This window comes from Protopterus annectens, chromosome 2.part0, assembly GCF_019279795.1.
Source record: "Protopterus annectens isolate FY-2018-M chromosome 2.part0, PAN1.0, whole genome shotgun sequence".
Taxonomy (NCBI): domain Eukaryota; kingdom Metazoa; phylum Chordata; order Ceratodontiformes; family Protopteridae; genus Protopterus; species Protopterus annectens.
The window spans coordinates 1,967,965,955-1,967,988,034 of NC_056728.1; the positions used below are offsets into that span (position 1 = coordinate 1,967,965,955).

General features: G+C 43.9%; 1 protein-coding gene across 1 annotated transcript in view; it reads right to left on the bottom strand.

Annotated features, from left to right (window-relative positions):
- Positions 1-22,080, bottom strand: part of KANSL1 (KAT8 regulatory NSL complex subunit 1) — a 1,638,220-nt gene that overhangs the window by 462,811 nt on the left and 1,153,329 nt on the right. Inside the window, exon 8 of the mRNA XM_044060463.1 lies at positions 19,200-19,382. Within this exon, the coding sequence (XP_043916398.1) occupies positions 19,200-19,382 (183 nt within the window). The remainder of the gene's footprint in view (positions 1-19,199; positions 19,383-22,080) is intronic.

Sequence of the window (22,080 nt, forward strand, 5' to 3'; positions counted from 1 at the left end):
CTGGCAGGTTGCCCTCAGTCGGCCTGAATATCAAAGTCTTAGGAGCAAAAAAAAAAAAAAAAAAAAATATAGATATATATATATATATATATATATATATATATATACAGCACTATATGTAAATGCACTTTTAGCAACAAACTTTACCTTCATCTAAAAGCAAATACACCCCAAAGGCTGTAGAATATAGTGAAGAAAGGAGAAGTTATACAAAACGGGGGTGGCGGGTGAGTAACCCGGACTGCAACAGTGAATACACTCGAACATCTACATTTATGGTAAGTGTACACAACTGTACTATGTTCTCCGTGTTTCACTGTTGCAGTCATTACATTTGGATAAAATCCCAAAGCTATGGATGGGAGGATGGAACTAAATAGCACTAGGAGCTGCTATGAGGCCCTGCAGAACTGCAGTGGCAAAGCCTGCCCTGGATTTGGAGAAGAGGCGCAAATGATAATGCTTTCTGAAGGTATGAACAGAGCTCCAAGTAACAGCCTCTAGAATGTCTTTGGTTGGAACTCCTCTGAGAAAGGCTGCTGAGGTAGAGGCAGCCCTGGTGGAATGTGACCCGATTCCCTTGGGTACAGGTTTACCATGGTGCAAGTAGCAGAAACGAATGCAGTGGCTTATCCACTTAGAAATAGTCTGCTTTGATATAGCCTTCCCCTCTGATCCTGAAGCAAATGCCACCAGTAGTTGCTCAGACTTTCTTAGAGATTTGGTCCTGTTTAAGTACAATCTTAGTTGTCTGTGTACGTCCAATGAATGCAGAATCCGCTCCCCCTTGTTCTGCAGATTTGGGTAAAATGTTGGCAGGTGAATTGTTTGGTTAAGAGCCACACTGGATACCACCCTTAGGCATAAAGGAAGGATTGGTCCCTGAAGGACACCCTGTCCGGGTAAAATATAATAAAAGGCTCCACAGCCATTAGATGATGACCACCAAAGCAAACACAAGTAAAACTGGAAGAACAACAGACAAATCCACAACTATAGAAACAAATTTAATTCTCGGACGTCTCTGCCGTAGCCTTCAAGGAGTAAAAAACTCATGAACACAAGCACATTATATGTGATACATATCAATTAATAAAACAATTATACAATAAATCAATTAAATATAAAACAATCATTACATCAAATAAACACTCTCCAATTTAATCCTTCATTAAGACCATTTGGATGCATAGTATTAAATTTCAAAATGTAAATAGCTTCTTTATGTAATAAAACTTACTTGATATTCAGACTATCATGCCAGGAACAATTTATTTTTTCTAAAACTTTACCTTGCAAACCGTCATTTCTACTATTATGAAAATTCCTAAAATGTACAGCTACAGAACTCGCTTCCTTATTATTAGTAATGTCCCTCGCATGTTCCATAAGCCTGAGTTTAAAAGCCCTTTTAGTTTCCCCAATGTAAAATTTATTGCATGGGCATTTAAGGGCATATTATCACCCCTTCAGAATTACAACTAAAATTATTACATACATTAAAACTAACATTATTAATATAAGGAAAACTAGTAACTATAAAACTACAAGCCTTACATTTCCCACATTTATGCATACCACTTATAGGTAAACTACGATGTATATAAGCAATAGGCATAACAAATCTACTTTTTACTAAAAAGTCCTTTATATTCTTACCTCTTTTATAAGAAAACTTTAATTTGGCATTTAGCCAAGATGACACATTATTCAGAGAATTAAAAAAAATTCCAATAACCAATTCAACACAAACAACCATAAGTTGTAACAAAATATAAATCATTCTTTTGCTCATGAATTTTACCATTATATTCAACTGGATGACTAATGTACAACTTATTAGCAACTTTTTTACATCTATGTCCAGAAAACTTCATATAGCTATTTTTAATTATTTCTTCATTGTAACCCCTTTGACGAAACATGTTCATCAATAAGTTCAATTCCTTGTTGAACACATCTTCATTATTACATTATCTGGAAATTCCAACAATTTCCCCATATGGCAAAGCTTCCAAAGTATGGGGGGATGGCAACTAATGCCATAAACATATTGTACACCCCCATCAAATTTTCTATTAACAGATTTAACTAAACTTCTTCCATCGACAATGTTCAAAATAATGTCATGAAAAGGAATGGATGTACCTTTTTTGAGCCCATCAAACTCTAAAGAAAATCCACAGCCATTAGAGCCTATAGCTCTGAAACCCTTCTTGCTGAAGTGATTGCCAAGAGGAAAGCTGTTTTCCAAGATAAAAATTTTAAATCCGCAGTAGCTGCTGGTTCAAAAGGAGGCAAGGGTGAGTTTTTCCAGCACAAAATTGAGGTCTCATGCAGGAGTTGGTGATCTTCTGGGAGGCCTTAAATTTTTGGCCCCTCTAAGATACTGTCTTAGCAGAGGATGAGAAAAGAGGGGAGGCTCCGTATTGTAACGAGCAGAGATGGCAGTGGCATGGATTTTTATTGAAGAAAAAGATAGGCCCTTGTTAAGCATCTCAGTCAAGTATTGTAAAATCTGAGGGATATTTGGTTTTGCTGTGTCCGTTCCTTGTGCTTGGTTCCGAGCACAGACTCTCTTCCATTAACAGCAGAAGACTTTTCTAGTACTAGGTCTTCTGGCTTCCAAAATGACATCCATCATAGATTTACTGAGAGGTGGTGTTTGAATAATTAAATGATCAGCCATGCTGCAAGGTTCAGAGTTTGGAGCTGAGTGTATAGAATTTGATTGTTTTGCTGAGACTGTAGATGAGGTATACGAGGCAAGTACCAAGGAGGGAGTTGAGACATATTCCTTAGAATTGGGTACCAGTGCTGGCGAGGCCAGTCCGGAGCAATCAGGATCATTTTTGTTTTTTCCTGTCTGACTTTTAGTAAGACCTTGGAGAGAAGAGGCAGATTGGGAAAGGCATAGATGGATAGGTTTGTCCAACTGAAGGATAGGGCATCCACTTTCCATGCTTGTCTGTGGTAAGTCCTTGTGCAGAATTTGTCCAGTTGATAATTTTGGGGAGAAGCAAATAGATCTATGTCTGGGCTCCCCCACTTCTGTGTTACCATGCTGAAGATTTGTGGATCCAGTTTCCACTCGTGCGGGTCCATAAGATTTCTGCTTAGGTCGTCTGCCAGAGTGTTTTGTTTTCCTGGCAGGAAATGAGCTTGAAGATGTACTTGGCAAGTCAAAGCTGTGTTCCACAAGGCCATGGCTAGTCTGCAAAGTGGGTAGGAGTGTGTACCCCCCTGCTTGTTTATGTACCACATAACTATGGTATTGTCAAGTCTTTATCAGTAGTTGTCCTGGATGAAGCAAGTCCTTGAAGGCTGTCAGAGCATTCTGAACAGCTAACATCTCTTTCTGGTTGATATGCAGATGCATATGTTTTGGGCTCCATATGCCCTGAATGCATCTCCACGGCAGGTGGGCCCCCCAAGCATAGTTTGATGAGTCTGTAGTTATGGTTTGGGTGGCAGGGGGTAGAGTGAATAACACTCCCTTGTTTTGGTGACATGTCTCTGCCCACCAAAGAAACTCCTGTTGTAGGCAGGGAATGAGAGGAATCATTGTTTCCAGACTGACAATGTTGACTCCATAAACTTTTTAGGTACCATTGAAGTTTCCACATATGGAATAAGTAGAATGCAGGATGCCATGAACCCCAAAGCCTGCAGAATTTGTCTTGCAGATAATTGGGTTTTGTTGCCATCTGTTTGAAGTATGTTGTCAGTTGCCTTTGTCTGGCGTAAGGTAAGCTATCTGGGCAGTTGTATTCAAGCTTGCACCCAGGAATGTAATTATTTGAGAGGGTACCAGTTGGGATTTCTTTTCATTTATTGCGTACCCTAGGCATGTTAGAAAGCCTTTTTACAAACGCCAGATGTTGAAGAAGAATGTCCTTGTTCTCTGCTTGAATGAGACAAGTCTTCCAGGTAAGGATAAATTTGTATGCTTCTTTGTACGCAAAATGCAATTACTGGTGCCGGGCACTTTATAAAGATCCTGGGCGCAGTGGATAAGCCAAAGGGCAGTGCAGAGAATTGGTAATGCAAAAAACCTGCCTTGAAGCGGAGGTATCTTCTGCACGATTTCCTTATTGGGATATGCAGGTATGCCTCTTAAGTCTAGTCACTAACCAAGAGTTCCTGCCCAGCATAAACAGTAGCTGCTGCAAAGTCAGCATTTTGAGTTTTGGAATGTCCAGGTACATGTTCAAAATCGATAAGTCCAGTAATGGACGCCAGGCATTGCCTTTTCTGGGTACTAGGAAAAGTAGAATAAAAACCTTGTCCTTTTTCCTGTTTTGGTACTGGTTGAATAGCCCCCATATCCATGAGGGACGTAACTTGTTTCGGAGTCTCTGCCCATTGATTTTGTGGCAAATCTGGCCAACCGTATGGAATTGGCAAAGTATGGAAATGAAATCTGTACCCCTGGGATACTACATTTAATACCCATTTGTCCTGGGTAATTAACTGCCAATTGAGCATGAAGTGCTAATTTCCCCCCCAAGGGGGCTGACAAAGGATAAGTGCTTGGTGAAGGTAGAGGGAAGTCACTGAGACTGCTTACTGTAGGGTTGTGCTTTTCCTCCAGATTTAGAGGTGGAGGCACCCCATTGCTTTGACCTGTAAGAACCCTATGATTGGTATCTAGAGCCTTTTGAGCACCAGGATTTGCGTTGAGAGGCTCTGTTGGACACAGGAAAGGACCAATTTTTAGTAGGCCAGTGCCTACTGAACATGGGTGGCTGCACTTGTAAGAAATCTTTTACAGTTTGAATAGATTTAGCTTTGTCTTCCATTTACTTTAAAACCTCTTTTGTCTTATTACCAAAGTATCATGCTGTAAAGGGGCACTGCGGTGGTGGTGCTGCAGTAGCGTTGCCGCCTCACAGTAAGATGTCCTGTTTGATTCTCAGCTAGAGCGTCTTCTGTGTGGAGACATGCGTGAATGGGCGTACCTTCGTTGAAAGTTTTGCGTCAGGGCCGGCAACTCGGCACGTAAAAATCTACTGCCAATCATTAGCAGACCGGAGTTCCGCTGTGGCGACCCTAACCAGGAAAAGCCGAAAGACACAACATCATGCTGTAAAGGGGCATCCAACAATTTAGCTTTAACATGATCAGGCAGATTTTGCTCCTTGAGACAGGCTGCCATCTAATCACAGATCCAGTAACTACAGCCCTGCAAGAGGCCTCCAAGGAATCAAAACCACATTGCAAAGTATGCTTTCCAACCTGTTCTGCTGCATGCAATAATTCCTATAATTCTTTATTTTCCACACAATCAGAAATCATCATCATTACCTGTTTTAATAAGCCCATAACATGCTGCTGATATTTAAGCATATGAAACTGGCAGCTGAAGGCCCCAATTGCCAAGGTTGCAGATGTATAAACCTTCTTTCTCCATCTATCCAGCGCTCTGGAATCTCTATCAGAGGGGGTAGGATTTTTGGCTGTAGAGGCCTTTACACCTTTGGGACCCTGTGAGATAGTCTCAGGATCAGCAGCAGGATTTTTGAATAAAAATTTGTGGGAGTCAGGAAACCTGTAATATCTGTCTGGCTCACTAGCAGCCGGAGGTAGGGAATCAGAAGCCATGCTTGATTCCGAAAACACATCAACAATGTCTAATACAGGAGGTATTGCAGTAGGCCTATGCTGAGGAAGAAGGAAATCCCCAAGCCTCTTTTTTGATTCAGAGAAATCTTGGGGGGGGCTGATCAAGGTAATTAAGTCCTCAGCCATTTTGATCATCTGTTTTTTAGGCATAGGGGCCTGAGCACGTGGCTCATGTGTCGGTTTTTTAGACTTAGATGTTTCTGATCTTGTTTTTGAAAGCTGGCGTCTGTTTTATATAAAAATGTTGAGGCCTGAAAACACCCTCAGAAGCCAGTGCTTGCTCAGCGGCTCCGGACCCATTCAAGGAAGAGACATCCGCGGGTTCAATACTCTGAGAATCTCGCGGCATTCCGGACTCCACATGGGTCTCGGTACAGGCCTGCGACTCAAACATAGCGGGTATCAGGGGCTGCAAAAGCACCCCACTGACTACCAGCGACTGGCTTAGAAGCTTAGTCTGTTTTGGACCTTGACAGTCTTTTTCTTTGCTTTTTTTGTGAACTCCGTAGTCGGATTGCTAAACGACATTTCAGGGTAATTAAATCTGGATCCAAAATATTTTGAAGCAAAAATATACCGACGCTTAATAGTGCGTTGGTAAAATCTAGCACAAAACCGACAGCAAGACACGTTATGATCTCGGCCTAGGCAAGGAATACAGTACAAATGAAAATCCTTGAGGTATTTGCTCCCCACAAGTAATGCAATTAACTTTACTGACATCGGTAAGGAGCAAGAAAAAGTTTCCCCAATGGGGTACTTGGCGATAGTTGAAGACTTTGGTTCTGAAACTCGAATGCGAAACTTTCAGGAGTCTGCCGACCGGCACTTGCGAACTGCTTCTGCTTCGGGCACCGTGCGGCAAGAAAGACTGAATAAAATGGCGTCAGCTGCATGTTTTATACCCCTGACGACCTGACGTCATGGAAGAGGAGACAGCAACCGATGCAGGACCCAAGACTTTGATATTCAGGCCGACTGAGGGCAACCTGCCAGCAGATTACCCAAATGTAATGACTGCAACAGTGAAACACGAAGAACATATTTTGTTACACCTCCAGCAAAAAGCAAATACACCAGAAAGCTCAAATACACCAAACAAGAAGGAAAGGTAGAGCCAAGAGCAGTCACAGGGCTGGAGGGAGGACTGCAACAGTGAATACACTATCTACATTTACGATAAGTGTACACAACTGTACTACGTTCTTTGTGTTTCATTGTTGCAGTCATTACATTTGGGTCGATTCCCAAAGCTAAGGAAGGGAGGAGGAAGTTAGAGAGCATTAGGGCCAGCTATTACGCTGCAGTGGAAAAACCAGCTCTGGATTTAGAAAAAATAGGCATGTGGTAATGCTTGGTGAAGGTATGTACAGAACTCGAGGTAGCAGCTTCTAGGATGTCCCTGGTAGGGACTCCTCTGAGAAAGGCTGTAGAGATAGATGCAGTCCTGGTGGAATGTGGTTTAATCCCCTGTGGGGTAGGTTTTCCATGGTGCTTATAGCAGAAAGGAAAGCAATGGGCTATCCATTTAGAAATGGTTTGCTTTGAAATACCCCCCCCCCCCTGCCCCTGCAGCAAAGCCAACTAGCAGCTGTTCAGATTTTCTGAGAGGCTTAGTCCTGTCCAAATAAAATCCAAGTTGCCTGTGCATGTCCAAAGAGTGCAATATTTGCTCTCCTTTGTTTTGTGGATTCGGGAAAAAAAGTAGGCAAATAAATGGACTGATTTAAGGCCACACTAGACACCACCTTGGGCATAAAGGAAGGATTGGTTCTGAGGGAAACCCTGTCTGCATGGAAGATAAGGGCTCCACTGCCATGAGGGCCTGTAATCCGACACTCTTCTTGCTGAAGTGATGCCTAGAAGGAAGGCTGTTTTCCAAGAAAGGGATTTCAACTCTGCAGTTGCACCTGGTTCAAATGGAGGGAGAGTGAGCTTTTCCAATACAAAGCTAAGGTCCCAGGCAGGAGTAGGGGCTCACCTGAGGGGTCAAATTTTTTTAGCCCCTCTGAGGAATTGCTTTAACAGGGGGCGAGAAAGAGGGGTGGTTCAGTATTATAATGTGCTGAAATGGCAGAGGCATGAATTTTAATTGACAAGAAGGATAGGGCCCTGTGCAGCATTTCTGTTAAGTACTGAAGAATATGAGGTAAGCTGGGAACTGTAGTGCCCATCCCCTGAGTCTGGCTCCAGGAACAGTATCTTTTCCACTTTTCAGCATAGGATTTTTTAGTACTAGGTCTCCTTGCTTCCAGAATGACATCCAGCACCTGCTTACTGAGGGCCGCTATTGGAGAACTCAAGGAATTAGCAGGGCTGCAAGGTTCAGGGTTTGATGCTGAGGGTGCAGAATCTGGCCCGCTTGCTGGAACAGCAGGGAAGGTGTCTGAGGTAGGTGCCATGGATGCAGCAGTATCATACTGCGCAAGAGGGGGTACCAGTGCTGGCAAGGCCAGTCTGGCGCAATCAGTATTGTCCTTGGTTTGTCCTGTTTGATCTTTAGCAGAACCTTCGAGAGGAGAGGCAGAGAGGGAAAGGCATAAACTGAGAGGCTTTCCCAGGTAAAGGACAGGGCATCCACTTTCCAAGCTTGACTGTGGGGAGGCAAACAGGTCTATCTCTGGAGTCCCCCATTTTTTCCTCAAGAGGTTGAATATTTTTGGTTTCAGTTTCCACTCATGTGGGTCCATGAGATTTCTGTTTAGGTCATCTGCCACTGAATCTAGCTTGCCTGGCAGGAACTGAGCTTGTAGGTGCACTTGGTAGCTCAAGGCAGTGTTCCACAGAGCCATGGCTAGTCTGCAGAGAGGGTAGGAGTGGGTTCCCCCCTGCTTGTTTATGTACCACATAACTGTGGTGTTGTCTGTATTTACCAATAACTGTCCTGGAAGGATGTAGTCTTTGAAGGCTGTCAGGGAATTCTGTACAGCTAACATTTCTTTTTGGTTGATATGCAGGTACATCTGACTGGTTCCATTTGCCCTGAATGCACCGCCCTGCCAAGTGAGCCCCCCCATGCATAATCTGATGGGTCTGTAGTCAGGGTTTGGGCAGCATGGGGTAGATTGCAAGGGAGCCACTTGTTGAGGTGGCAGGTCTCTGCCCACCAAAGGAACTCAGTCTTTATACAAGGAACAATAGGAATCATAGATTCCAGGTCCTGAGAATGTTGACACCATAGGCTTTTTAGATACCATTGTAGTTTCAGCATATAATCTTGCATATGGAATTAGTAGAATGCAAGAGGCCATGACCCCAGGGCATGCAGGATTTCCCTTGCAGACAGCTGGGGTCTTTGTGGCCAGTAGTTTGAAGTAGGCTGTCAAATAAACTTGTTTCTCTACCGTGAGGTAAGCCACTGGAAAGTTGTGTTCAAGCTTGCTCCCAGGAATACAATTTGTTGGCAGGGTACTAGATGAGATTTATTTTCGTTTATGGTGTACCCCAGCGAGTTTAGAAGTTTCTTTACAAATGGCAGATATTTTAATAGCATGTCCTGGCTTTCTGCCTGAAATCAGACAATCGTCCAGGTATGGGTAAATTTGAATATTTCTCTGCCTGCAAAATGCAATGGCTGGAGCTAGACACTTTGTGAATACCCTGGGCCCAGTAGATAAGCCAAAGGGAAGTGCAGAGAACTGATAGCGCAGAGAGCCTGCCCTGAAACGTAGACATTTTCTGCAAGACTCCCTTATGGGGATGTGCAGATAAGCTTCTTTTAAGTCTGGGGTGACTAACCAGGCATCCTTGGCTAGCACAGAGCCTGCTCTGAAGCGTAGGTTTTTTTTGAAAGATTCCCTTATTGGAATGTGCAAGTAAGCTTCAAGTCCAAGGTTGCCAACCAGGCATCTTTGCCTAGCATAGGAAGCAGGTGTTGAAGTGTTAGCATTTTGAATTTTGGGATTACCAAAAAAGTGTTTAGAATAGAGAGGTCCAGGATAGGAAGCCGAGAGCAGTCTTTTCTGGGTACCAGGAAAAGTCTAGAGTAAAAACCTTGTCCCCTTTCTTTTGCTGGGACAGGTTGAATAGCCTTGATACTTAAAGTACAGTTGTGTACACTTACCATAAATGTAGATGTTAGAGTGTATTCACTGTTGCAGTCATTACATTTGGGTTATCTGCTTGCAGGTAGCCCTCAGTCGGCCTGATTAACAAAGTCTTGGGTCCTGCGTCGGTTGCTGTCCCTTCTTCCATGACGTCAGGTCGTCTGGGGTATAAAGCGAATGAAAATCTGAAGTATTTGCTTTCCACAAGAAATACAGTTATTAACTTTTACTGATATCGGTTTAGAGCAAGAAAAAGTTTCCCCAATGGGGTACTTGGCTTTAGTTGAAGATTTTGGATCTGAAACTCAAACAAAAATTTCAGAAGTCTGCCGACCGGCACTTGCGAACTGCTACTGCTTCGGGCAACCTAACTTTTTGGAAGATGAGACAGCAACTAATGCAGGACCCAAGACTTTGATAATCAGGCCGACTGAGGGCTACTGCAAGCAGATAACCCAAATGTGATGACTGCAACACTGAAACACGAAGAACATCTTGTTTCTCTGGCATGAGAAAGGCCACCTGGGAAGTTGTGTTCAAGCTTGCTCCCAGGAATACAATTTGTTGGCAGGATACTAGGTGGGATTTCTTTTCATTTATGGTGTACCCCAGTGAGGTTAGCAGTTTCTTTACAAATGCCAGATGATTTATTAGTATGTCTTGGCTTTCTGCCTGAATTAGACAATTGTCCAGGTATGGGTATATTTGAATATTTCTTTGCCTGCAGAATGAAATGACTGGAGCTAGGCACTTTGTGAATACCCTGGGCGCAGTAGATAAGCCAAAGGGCAGTGCAGAGAACTGATGGTGCATATAGCCTGCTCTGAAGCGTAGGTAATTTCTGCAAGATTCTCTTATTGGGATGTGCAGGTAAGCTTCCTTTAAATCCAATGTTGCCAACCAAGCATTTTTGCCTAGCATGGGAAGCAGCTGAGGAAAAGTTAGCATTTTGAATTTTGGGATTACCAAAAAGGTGTTTAGTTCAGACAGGTCCAGGATAGGACACCAGGAGTTGTCTTTTCTGGGTACCAGGAAAAGTCTCGAGTGAAAACCTTGTCCCAATTCCTCTACTGGGACAGGTTGAATATCCCTGATACTCAGAAGAGAGAACCTGCTGTTGAGTCTCTGCCCACTGATTGGGGGTAGGTCTGGCCAACCATTTGAGGTTGGTAAGGAGTGGAAGTGGAATCTGTATCCTTGGGAAACTATATTTAAAACCCGTTTGTCTTGGGTAATGAGTTCCCAGTTTTTTGCATGCAGGGCGATCTTTCCCCCTAAAGGAGCAGTCAGTTCAGTAGGGCTTGGAAGGTTTAAGGTCAAGTCATTGTGACAGTTTATCATAGGAGAGTGTCTTACTATTTCCAGCTTGGGAAGTGGGAGCCCCCCCACTGCTTAGGCCTTGAGTGCCTTGAGACTGTAGCCTAGGTGGTCTGCTGTTCCTGAGTTTGGATTGAGAAGGCATGGAAAAGACAGCAAAGGACCATTTCTTATAAGGCCAATGCCTACTAAATCTGGGATGCTGTACTTGCAGGAAATTTTTTAAGTTTGCATAGATTTAGCTTTTTCCTCCATCTTTTTAAGTACTTCTGCTTTATTGGCAAAAGTACAGTTTTGTATCTACCATAAATGTAGATGTTAGAGTGTCTTCACTGCTGCAGTCATTACACTTGGGTTATCCTGCCGTCAGGCGGTCCCCGCAGTCGGCCAGAGTTCCAAAGTCATGGTCCGGCGTCGGTTGCTGTCGCCTCCTCCCTGACGTCAGTGCGTCAGGGGTATATAAGAAGCAGCAGACACCATTTTCTTCAGTTTTTCTTGCCCCAGATGTCAGGTGCCCCCAAAAAGATAGGCAATACATATTGCTTACAAAACAAAGTAAAGTAAAAACAAAACCTTCAATAACCAGCAAATACACCACATAGGTAAGTAAAGTGTAGAAAGTTATAGATAAGACCCAGCTAAGAAAGAGGGGATGGCGGGTGGGTAACCAGGACTGCAGCAGTGAAGACACTCTAACATCTACACTTATGGTAGGTACAAAACTGTACTATGTTCATCGTGTTTCACTGCTGCAGTCATTACACTTGGGTAGAATCCCAAAGCTGAGTCAAGGTGGCTGGTTCTACAGAGGATTAGGTATGGCTATGAGGCCCTGCAGCACTGCAGTGGCAAAGATCTAGAGTAAAGAGGCAAGTGACAATGCTTGGTAAAGGTGTGCACTGAACTCAAGTTGCAGCTTCCAAAATGTCTTTGGTAGGTACTCCCCTAAGATAGGCAGTAGAAGTTGCAGTTGCCCTGGTGGAATGTGGTCTAATGTTAGATGGCACAGGTTTCCCATGCTGTGTGCAGCAGAACCGGATACAGTGTCCTAACCACTTTGAAATGGTCTGTTTTGAAATAGCCTTTCCCTGTGATCTTGCAGGATAAGATACAAACAATTGTTCAGTTTCTCTGAAAGCTTTTGTTTTGTCCAAATAGAAGCGTAATAGCCTGTGTAAATCCAAGAAATGTAGAATTCTCTCCCCTTTATTCTGGGGATTCGGATAAAATGTTGGCAAGTGAATTGTTTGGTTAAGAGCCACACTGGATACCACCTTAGGCATAAATTAAGGGTTTGTTCTTAAGGAAACCCTGTCTTGGTGGAAAATGATGAAAGGCTCCACTGCCATTAGTGCCTGTAAATGAGACTCTTTGTGCTGAGGTTATTGCCAGTAGCAGAGCAGTTTTCCATGATATATATTTTAATTCTGCTTTCCATGATATATATTTTAATTCTGCTGAATTGGCTGGCTCAAAAGGAGGTAAAGTGAGTTTTTCCAAGACAAAATTGAGGTCCCAAGTAGGAGTTGGTGCTCTCCGGGGCGGTCTTATGTTTTTAGCCCCTCTGAGGTACTGCTTTAGCAATGGATGAGAGAAAATAGGAGGATCTGTGTTGTAATGAGCCGAAATGGCAGAAGCGTGGATCTTAACGGATGAGGAGGATTAGTCCTTTGTCCAGCATCTCAGTTAAGTATTGCAGCATCTGAGGAATGTTAGGGACAAGAGGGTCAAGGCTTTGAGCCTGGTTCCAGGCACATAATCTCTTCCACTTTTCTGAATAAGATTTCCTGGTGCTAGGCCTCCTGGTCTCCAAAATGACATCCATAACAGCTTTAGATAGAAGTGCTGTCTCTGTTTGGCTAATGAATCTGCCATGCAGCCAGGGATAAGGTTTTGAGCTGACTGTGCAGGATCTGATTGTTTTGTTGAGTCAGAAGGTGTGGAATTTGAGGCAAAATCCAAGGTGGGCCTTGAGCTAAGGTTCTTTAAGACTGGGTACCAATGCTGGCGCGGCCAGTCTGGAGCAATCAGAATCATCTGTGGTTTGTCTTGTCTGGCTTTTAGGAGTACCTTTGAAAGAGGCAGTGGTGGGAAGGCATAAACGTTTAGGCTTTTCCAGCTGAACGAAAGAGCATCCACTTTCCATGCTTGTGTGTGATAAGTCCTTGTGCAGAATTTTTGTAGTTGGCAATTCAGTGGGGAGGCAAAGAGATCTATGTCCGGGCATCCCCATTTTTGCATTATCATGCTGAAAACTTGTGGATTTAATTTCCACTCGTGAGGATCCATGATGTTTCTGCTTAGGTCATCTGCCAGAGTATTTTTCTTTCCTGGCAGGAATTGTGCTTGCAGATAAACTTGATAAGTTATAGCTGTGTTCCACAAGGTCATGGATTGCCTGCATGGGGGGTAAGAATGAGTGCCCCCTTGCTTATGTACCACATTACTGTGGTGGTCTGTCTTTAATAATTGTCCTGGATGCAGAAGGTCCTTGAAAGCTGTTAGGGCATTTTGTACAGCCAACATCTCTTTTTGATTGATGTGAAGATGCATTTGGTCTGTGGACCATTTGCCCTGAATACATTTTCCTGCCATGTGTGCTCCCCAGGCGTAATCTGAAGCATCTGTTAAAGTCTGCTTGGCTGTGGGAAGAGTGAAAGGCTGACCCTTGTTGAGGTGACATGCCTGTGCCCACCATCAAAACTCCTGTTGTAGGCAGGGAATTAGTGTTATTACTGTCTCCAAGCTGTGAGTGTTGATTCCAAACACTTTTTAGGTACCATTGTAATTTCCTCATATGCAGTCTGGCATATGAAATTAATAGAATGCAGGATACCATGAATCCCAAGGCCTGCAGAATTTTTCTTGCAGGGAGTTGGGACTTTGTTGCCATCATTTGAAAATACTGAGTCAGTTGTCCTTGTTTGTCTGGCGTGAGATAAGCCATCTGGGCCGTTGTATTTAACCTGGCACCCAGGAATATTATCTCTTGTGAGGGCACTAGTTTTGACTTCTTTTCGTTTACTGTGTACCCTAGGCAACTTAAGATTTTTACAAACGCCAGATGCTTTAGAAGAATGTCCTTGCTCTCCGCTTGAATCAGGCAGTCGTCCAGGTATAGATATATTTGAATTCCTTTTTGTCTGCAAAATGCAATTACTGGTGCCAGGCACTTTGTGAAGACCCTGGGCACAGTAGATAAGCCAAAGGGCAGTGCAGAAAATTGGTAGTGAATTGAACCAGCTATGAATCTGAGGTATCTTCTGCAATTTTGTCTGATAGAGACATGCAGGTATGCCTCTTTGAGGTCCAAAGTAACAAGCCAAGCTTTCTTGCCCAACATGGGAAGGAGCTGCTGTAGTGTCAACATTTTGAATTTCGGAACATCCAGGTAAGTATTTAGAGTGGAAAGGTCTAGTATGGGTCTCCAGGCTTTGTCCTTTCTGGGGACCAGGAAGAGTCTTGAGTAAAATCCTTGTCCTTGTTCCTGCTGTGGTACTTTTTTAATAGCTCTCATGTCCATGAGGGCTGTAATTTGTTTTTGTGCCTCTGCCCATTGATTGTGTGGCAGGTCTGGCATACCTTTTAGCCTTGGTAAAGTGTGAAAGTGGAACCTGTAACCTTAAGACACAATATTCAGCACCCATTTGTCTGGGGTGATTGCTTGCCAGTTTTGTGAAAAAAGTGCTAGTTTCCCCCCTAAGGGAGCTGCCAAAAGGGAAGAGTTTGGCATTGGAAGGGGGAAGTCATTGGGACTGTTTCATGTAAGGTTGCGACTTGTCCTCACCTCCTTTTGGGGTTGAAGCACCCCCACTGTCATGGTCTGTAAGAACCTTGGAGCTGAGATCTGCCTCTTGGGTGTATCTGTCCCTTTGTGGCCTGTCTGACACTGGAAAGGACCAATTTTGTGTAGGTCAATTCCTGCTAAATCTTGGTGGCTGTACCTGTAAGAAATCCTTCACTGTCTGCATAGATTTTGCCTTATTCTCCATTTTCTTTAATACCTCTTCTGCCTTAACACCAAATAAAATATCTTGCTGTAAAGGAGCATCCAATAATTTTGCCTTAACATGATCTGGTAAGCTTTGTTCCTTTAACCAAGCATGCCTTTGAATCACAGATCCTGTAACTGCTGCTCTACAAGAAGCTTCTAATGAATCAAAACCGCATTGCAAAGTATGCTTTCCCACTTGTTCAGCTGCATGCAATTAATCCTGCATTTCCTTAAAATCAGGTTGTTCTGCACTTGTACTCATTTTCTGTTTTAACTGAGACAGTAAATATTGTTGATATTTAAGCATGTGAAACTGACAGTTTAAAGCCCTTACTGCTAAAGTTGCAGAGGTGTAAACTTTCTTCCATCTGTCTAATGCTCTAGAGTCCCTGTCAGAGGGAACTGGATTTTTAGCTGTGGAGGCCTTTACCCCTTTGGGACCCTGGGAAATAGTTTCTGGGTCAGCAGCAGGGTTTTTATAAAGAAATTTGTGAGAGTCAGGGACTCTGTAGTACCCGTCTGGCTTGACTGGAGCAGGGGGTAAAGAATCTGGATTTAAACTGGATTCAGACAACACATCGTCCACAATATCCAACACTGGCGGAATAGCAAGGGGCCTGTGCTGAGGCAATAAAAGAAAATCTCTATGCCTTTTCTTGGATTCTGAGTAATCCTGGCCCTCCCAATGGAAATTCTCCCTCATGGTATGTAAAGTTTCCCCACAAGAGTAATCTTCAGGAGGAGAGGCTGAAGGAACTGATTCTTCAGTATCAGAGTCTTCATAGGAGGGTAAAGAGTATCCCTGGTCTGAAGAGGAATCAGAATATACTGAAACCTGGTCAGAGGAGTCAGTCTGTATCCTGCCTAGGCCTTTTATCAGGAGGGGGATGGGAACCCCTGATCAGAGTAATTAAGTCTTCGGCCATTTTGAGCATCTGCTTTTTAGGCATGTCCAGGTGAACACTGTACTTGCTTCTTTGTCTTTAATGTTGTTTTAGACTTGGCTGTAGATGCAATGGTAGGTTGTGAAGGTCTGAAAACACCCTCAGAAGCGGATGCCTGCTCAGCGGCTCCAGACCCATCTGAAGGGTTAGTCTCCGTAGGCCCAACACCTTGAGTATCCGGAAGCCTAGGCAACTCCACGTGGGAGTCGGTAGCGGCCTGCGGCTCTGAGGTAGCGGGTGTCAGGGGCTGCGAAAGCACCTCACTGAGAACCGGCAACTGGCCTAAAAGAGGCTTCATAGTCAGTTTTGGGCCTAGGATGCCTGTCCTTATCTTTGCATCTTTTGTCAATTCCGGTCAGTTGTTCCGACGGCATGGTATAATTAAACCTTCGGCCAAAGCAATGGCGAGCAAAATCAAACCGACGTTTAATGGTGCGTTTGTTAAATCTAGCACAAAACCAGGCAACTAGTGACGTCGTGATCTGGGCCTAGGCATGGAATACAGTAAGAATGAAAATCCTTATGAGGTATTTGCTTCCCACAAGAAATACAATTATTAACTTTTAATGACATCGGTCTGAGGCAAGAAAAAGTTTCCCCAACGGGGTACTTAGCTTTATTGAAGACTTTGGTTCTGAAAATCGAAGTTGATATCTCAGGAGTCGGCTGACCGGCACTTGCGAACTGCTTTTGCTTCGGGCACCGCGCGGCAAGAAAGACTGAAGAAAATGGCGTCGGCTGCTTCTTGTATACCCCTGATGCACTGACGTCAGGGAGGAGGCGACAGCAACCGATACCGGACCAAGACTTTGGAACTCTGGCTGACTGCAGGACCGCCTGACAGCAGGATAACCCAAATGTAATGATTGCAGCAGTGAAACACGATGAACATCAGGCGGTCCTTGGTGTAAGGGAGCATCCAGTAATTTAGCTTTAACATATGGCGGCAATGTTTGCTCCTTAAGCCAAGCATGCCTTCTAAGAACAGACCCAGTGACAGCAGCCCTGCAAGATGCCTCTAAGGAGTCAAAACCACATTGCAAAGTATGTTTACCAACTTGTTCACCAGAATGCATTAAATCTGTAATTCTTTATTTTCAGCACAGTCAGGTATCATTTTCTGTTCAAGTAATCCAATAATATGCTGATACTAGCAGAAGTGCATACCTTCTTATCCCATCTGCCCAGGGCCCTGGAATCTCCAGAGGGGGTAGGGTTTTTGGCAGTGGTAGCCTTAATGCCTTTGAGTCCCTGTGAAATGGTATTGGAGTCCGCAGTAGGATTCTTAGAGAGGAACTTGTGAGAAACAGGAACTCTAACACCTGCCAGGTTTCTTGGGAGCCAGAGGTAAAGTGTTTGGGGCCAGGCTAGATTCCAAGAAGGCATCATCTACAATGTCCAGAACAGGAGGGATAGCTAAAGGCCTGTGGTGAGGGAGGAGTAAAAATTCCCTAAGCCTCTTTTTGAAGTCAGAGTAATCCCGACTTTCACTGCGGAAAAAAGAGTGTGTAAAGTTTCACCAAAAGAAAAATCTTCTGGAGGGGAAGCAGGGGGTATTGAGTCCTCTGCATCACAATCCTCATAGGTAGATAAGGGCAAATCCTGGTCATCCGAAGAAGCAAATTTCAAAATCCTGATCAGAAGAATCAGAAGGAAAATCAGTTCTAGGTCTCTTAGAGGGGAGAAGGCTGGCTTCCCCTAATTAGAGTAATAAAGTCTTCAGCCATTATCATTTGTTTTTTAGGCACATGAGCCTGACCACGCGGTTTGGACGGTTTTTTAGGCGTGGATCGAGTTTTAGGCCTTGAAAAAGAAGATGGTGTTGGTTTGAGATGCAAGTCAGTAAGTCTGAATACACCCTCAGAAGCCAGTGCCTGCACAGCGGCTCTGGACCCATCCAAGGTAGAGACATCTGCAGGTTCCATAGTCGAATAAGCATCTCGCGGCATACTGGACTCTGAATGGGTCTCAGAAGAGGCCTGCAAATCTGAAGTAGTGGGTATCAGGGGCTGCGAAAGCATTTCACTGAGTACCTGCGAACTGGCAGCTAGCTTAACAGAAGTGTAGGCAGCTTTGGACCTATGCGGTCTGTCTCTGCCTTTATCTTTACTTTTTTTCGGAATGTCGGCAGATGGATAGCTTATTGAAGCCATTACTGAATAATTAAACGGAGAACCGAAATAGTTTGATGCAAAAATGAACAGACGACGAATAGTTCGAGGATTGAATAAGGCACAAAATCGACAGCGAGGGACGTCGTGGTCTGGGCCTAAGCAAGGAATGCAGTACGAATGAAAATCTTAATGAGGTATTTGCTTTCCACAAGTAATACAATTGTTAACTTTTACTGACATCGGTTTAGAGCAAGAAAAAGGATCCCAACGGACTACTTAGCTTTTTTGAAGACTTCGCTTCTGAAACTCGAAAGAAAGTTTCAGGAGTCGGCCGACCAGCACTTGCGATCTGCTTCTGGCACCGCACGGCAAGAAACACTGATGTAATGGCGTCGGCTGCATGCTTTATACCCCTGACTACCTGACATCATGGAAGAAGAGACAGCAACCGACGCAGGACCCAAGACTTTGATAATCAGGCTGGCTGAGGGCTACCTACAAGTAGACAACCCAATTGTAATGACTGCAACAGTGAAACACGAAGAACATCTCATTTCAGGAGTAAAATACCTGTCTGCTAGAAAACAGAGGCAGAACAGGTAAGATGCATTAAGACAGTATTTCTGGTAAGTTCAATGAATCAATAAAATGTGGTGGTATCTGTTCAAGGCGAGCTGTAGGCATGATGATGACATTAAGCATTTTTTTCCCTTTTGCGTGATGTTATTTACCCAACTGTTACACAACTACATCCACGTACAAATGTTAGAGGGCTGAGGTCCATAAGTGTACAGCTGCAATGAAATACTGGTAAAACTGCACTCTTACTCAGCTACATAAAGTTCCACAAGACAACGCCCTAAGCAATGTTTTAAAGAGGTAAGTAGCATTCACTGGTCTCAGCTTGCCATCAAAAAATAAAATCCTTAATTTAAATATAGCATAACACTTCCTTTTCATCTACACTCATACTTGGAATGGCAATTTCTTATCATACAGTGCCTGCCTAAATACAAAAGGTGTTGTTGGAAACTAACCTAACATACCCCCCCCCCCAACCAACAGACGATACAGATTCTCACAAGTACTTATTAAAGAACAGGTGGTGGTAGGGGGATGAATACAAAATCAATTAACATCCAAGTAAAAATGCACTTACTGGCTGCAGCAAGGAATGAGTTGGTCAGCTTATGTTTGTCTTTCCGAGATGGATCCATCAGACTACTTGAAGAAGGTACTTTGTGCTTAAGTGTAAATTTTTTGGGAAGTCTGATCCTGTCCAGCTGTTTGTTTTGACAGAGAGACTTCATCAGCGTTTGAAAGTGCAAACTTACTGGAACATCTGGAAAGTATGCATAAAGACTGCATATTAGAAAATTAATCAAAACATTCAGACAACAAGTACAGTTGTGTATACTTACCATAAATGTAAATGTTAGAGTGTATTCCCTGTTGCAGTCATTGCACTTGGGTTATCTGCCTGCAGGTAGCCCTCATTCAGCCCGAACAGCAGAGTTATGGGATTTCTGCGTCAGACGCTGTTGCCTCTTCCATGACGTCAGGGGTATAAAACATATAGCTGATGCCATTACATCAGTTTTTCTTGCCCCAGATGTCAGGAACCCTCAAAATAGGAAGCTATTACATAGTGTGGAACACCTCCAGTAAAAAGTAAATACCCCTTCCATAAAAGATGCCCATAAAGAGGATAGGTAGAAAGGATAGAAAAAGCCAGGGGCTGGAGGGAGGGAAACCAGGACTGCAACAGTGAATACACCAACATCTACATTTATGGTAAGTGTACACAACTGCACTATGTTCTTCAGGTTTAACTGTTGCAGTCATCACACTTGGGTTGATTCCCAAAGCTGAGGAAGGGTGGATGCAGTCAAGTAGTATTAGGGCTGGCTAGCAGGCCTTGTAAGACTGCTGTAGCAAATCCAGCTCTGGATTTACAAAATATAGGTAAGTGGCAATGCTTGGTGAAGGTGTGTACAGAACGCCAGGTTGCAGCTTCCAGGATGTCCCTGGTAGGGACTCCCCTGAGAAATGCTGTAGAGGTTGAAGTAGCTCTAGTGGAATGAGTTCTGATCCCCAGAGGAGTAGGTTTTCCATGGTGCTTGTAGCAGAAATGGATGCAGTGTGCTACCCATCTGAAAATGGTTTGCTTCGAAACGGCCCTGCCCTCTGCCCCTGTAGCAAAGCTGACTAGCAGCAGGTCAGATTTTCTGAAAGGCTTAGTCCTGTCAAGGTAGAACCTGAGCTGTCTTGTGCACGTCCAAGTGCAGGATCCTTTCCTCTTTATTCTGAGGATTAGGGAAAAGGTTGACAAATGGATGGATTGGTTTAAAGCCACACTTGATATCACCTTGCGCATAAAGGAAGGGTTAGTCCTGAGGGAAACCCTGTAAGCATGGAAAATAATGAAGGGCTCCACCGCCATTAGTGCCTGTAACTCAGACACTCTTCTTGCTGAAGTAATAGCTAGAAGTAGGGCTGTTTTCCAAGAGAGGAAATTTTAACTCTGCTGAAGCAGCAGGTTCAAAAGGGGGAAATGTGAGCTACTCCATTACAAAGTTAATGCCCCAGGCCAGGGTGGGAGTTCTCCTAGGGGGCCTTAAATTGTTAGCGCCTCTCAGGAACTGTTTGATGAGAGGTTGAGAAAAGAGAGGAGGCTCAGTATTATAATGAGATAACATGACATGAATCTTAATGGATGAGAAGAATAGGCCTCTGTGCAGCAGCTCTGCTAGGTAATCAATTATTTGAGGTAAGGTGGGCACAGCTGTGTCCTTTTCTTGAGACCAACTCCAAGAACAATATCTTTTCCACTTTTCAGCATAGAATTTCCTAGTACTATGCCTTCTGGCCTCAAGGATGACATCCAGCACCTGTTTGCTGAGGGATGCTGTTGGTGTATTCAGGGGATAAGCCAGGCTGCAAGGTTTAGGGTTTGCAGCTGTGGATGCAAAATCTGTCCCTCCTGCTGAGATAGCAGGGAAGGTGTCTGATGTAGTTGCCAGGGTGGTACTGCTGTCTGACAGCGTAGGAGTGGGTACCAGTGCTGGCGTGGCCAGTCCGGTGCAATAAGTATTGCCCTTGGCCTGTCCTGTTTGATCTTCAGTAGTACTTTTGACAGGAGGGGCAGAGGAGGAAATGTATAAATTGAGAGGTTTTCCCATGTAAAGGATAGGGCGCCCACCTTCCAGGCTCTGCTGTGAGGGTTCCTGGTGCAAAATTTGCTCAATTGGTAGCTTTGGGGGGAGGCAAAAAGGTCCACCTCCGGTGTTCCCCACCTCTGGGTCAGAAGTTTGAATGAGTTGGGTTCCAGTTTCTACTCATGAGGGTTTAGTAGATTTCTGCTCAAGTCTGCCAGTGAATTTTGCTTGCCTGGCAGGAATTGAGCTTGTAGGTGCACTTGGATGCTCAAGGCTGTGTTTTACAGAGCCATGGCTAACCTGCAGAGTGGGTAAGAATGAGTTCCGCCCTGCTTGTTTATGTACCACATAACTGTGGTGTCTATCAGGAGCTGTCAGGGAAGAATAAGGTATTTGAAGACTGTCAGAGCATTCTGTACAGCTAGCATCTCTTTTTGATTGATATGCAGGGGAATTTGTTCTGGGCTCAATTTGCCTTGGATGCATTTGCCTGCCATGTGAGCCCCCCAATGCATAGTCTGATGCTTCTGTTGTCAAGGTTTGGGTAGCGAGGGGTAGAGTGAAAGGAAGTCCCTTGTTGTGGTTGCATGCTTCTGCCCACCAAAGGACCCAAGTTTCCTCATATGCAGTCTTGCATATGGAATTAGCAAAATGCATGAGGCCATGAACCATAAGGCTTCAGTATTTTCCTTGCAAACAGCTGGGTTTTGTTGGCCATTAATTTGAAATAGTTTGTCAAATGGACCTGTTTTTCTGGAGTAAGGAATGCCATCTGGGAAGTTGTGTGGAAACTTGCTCCCAGGAATATAATTTGTTGGCTGGGCACCAGTTGTGATTTTTCATTGATGGTGTATCCCAGTGAAGTTAGAAGACTTTTTACAA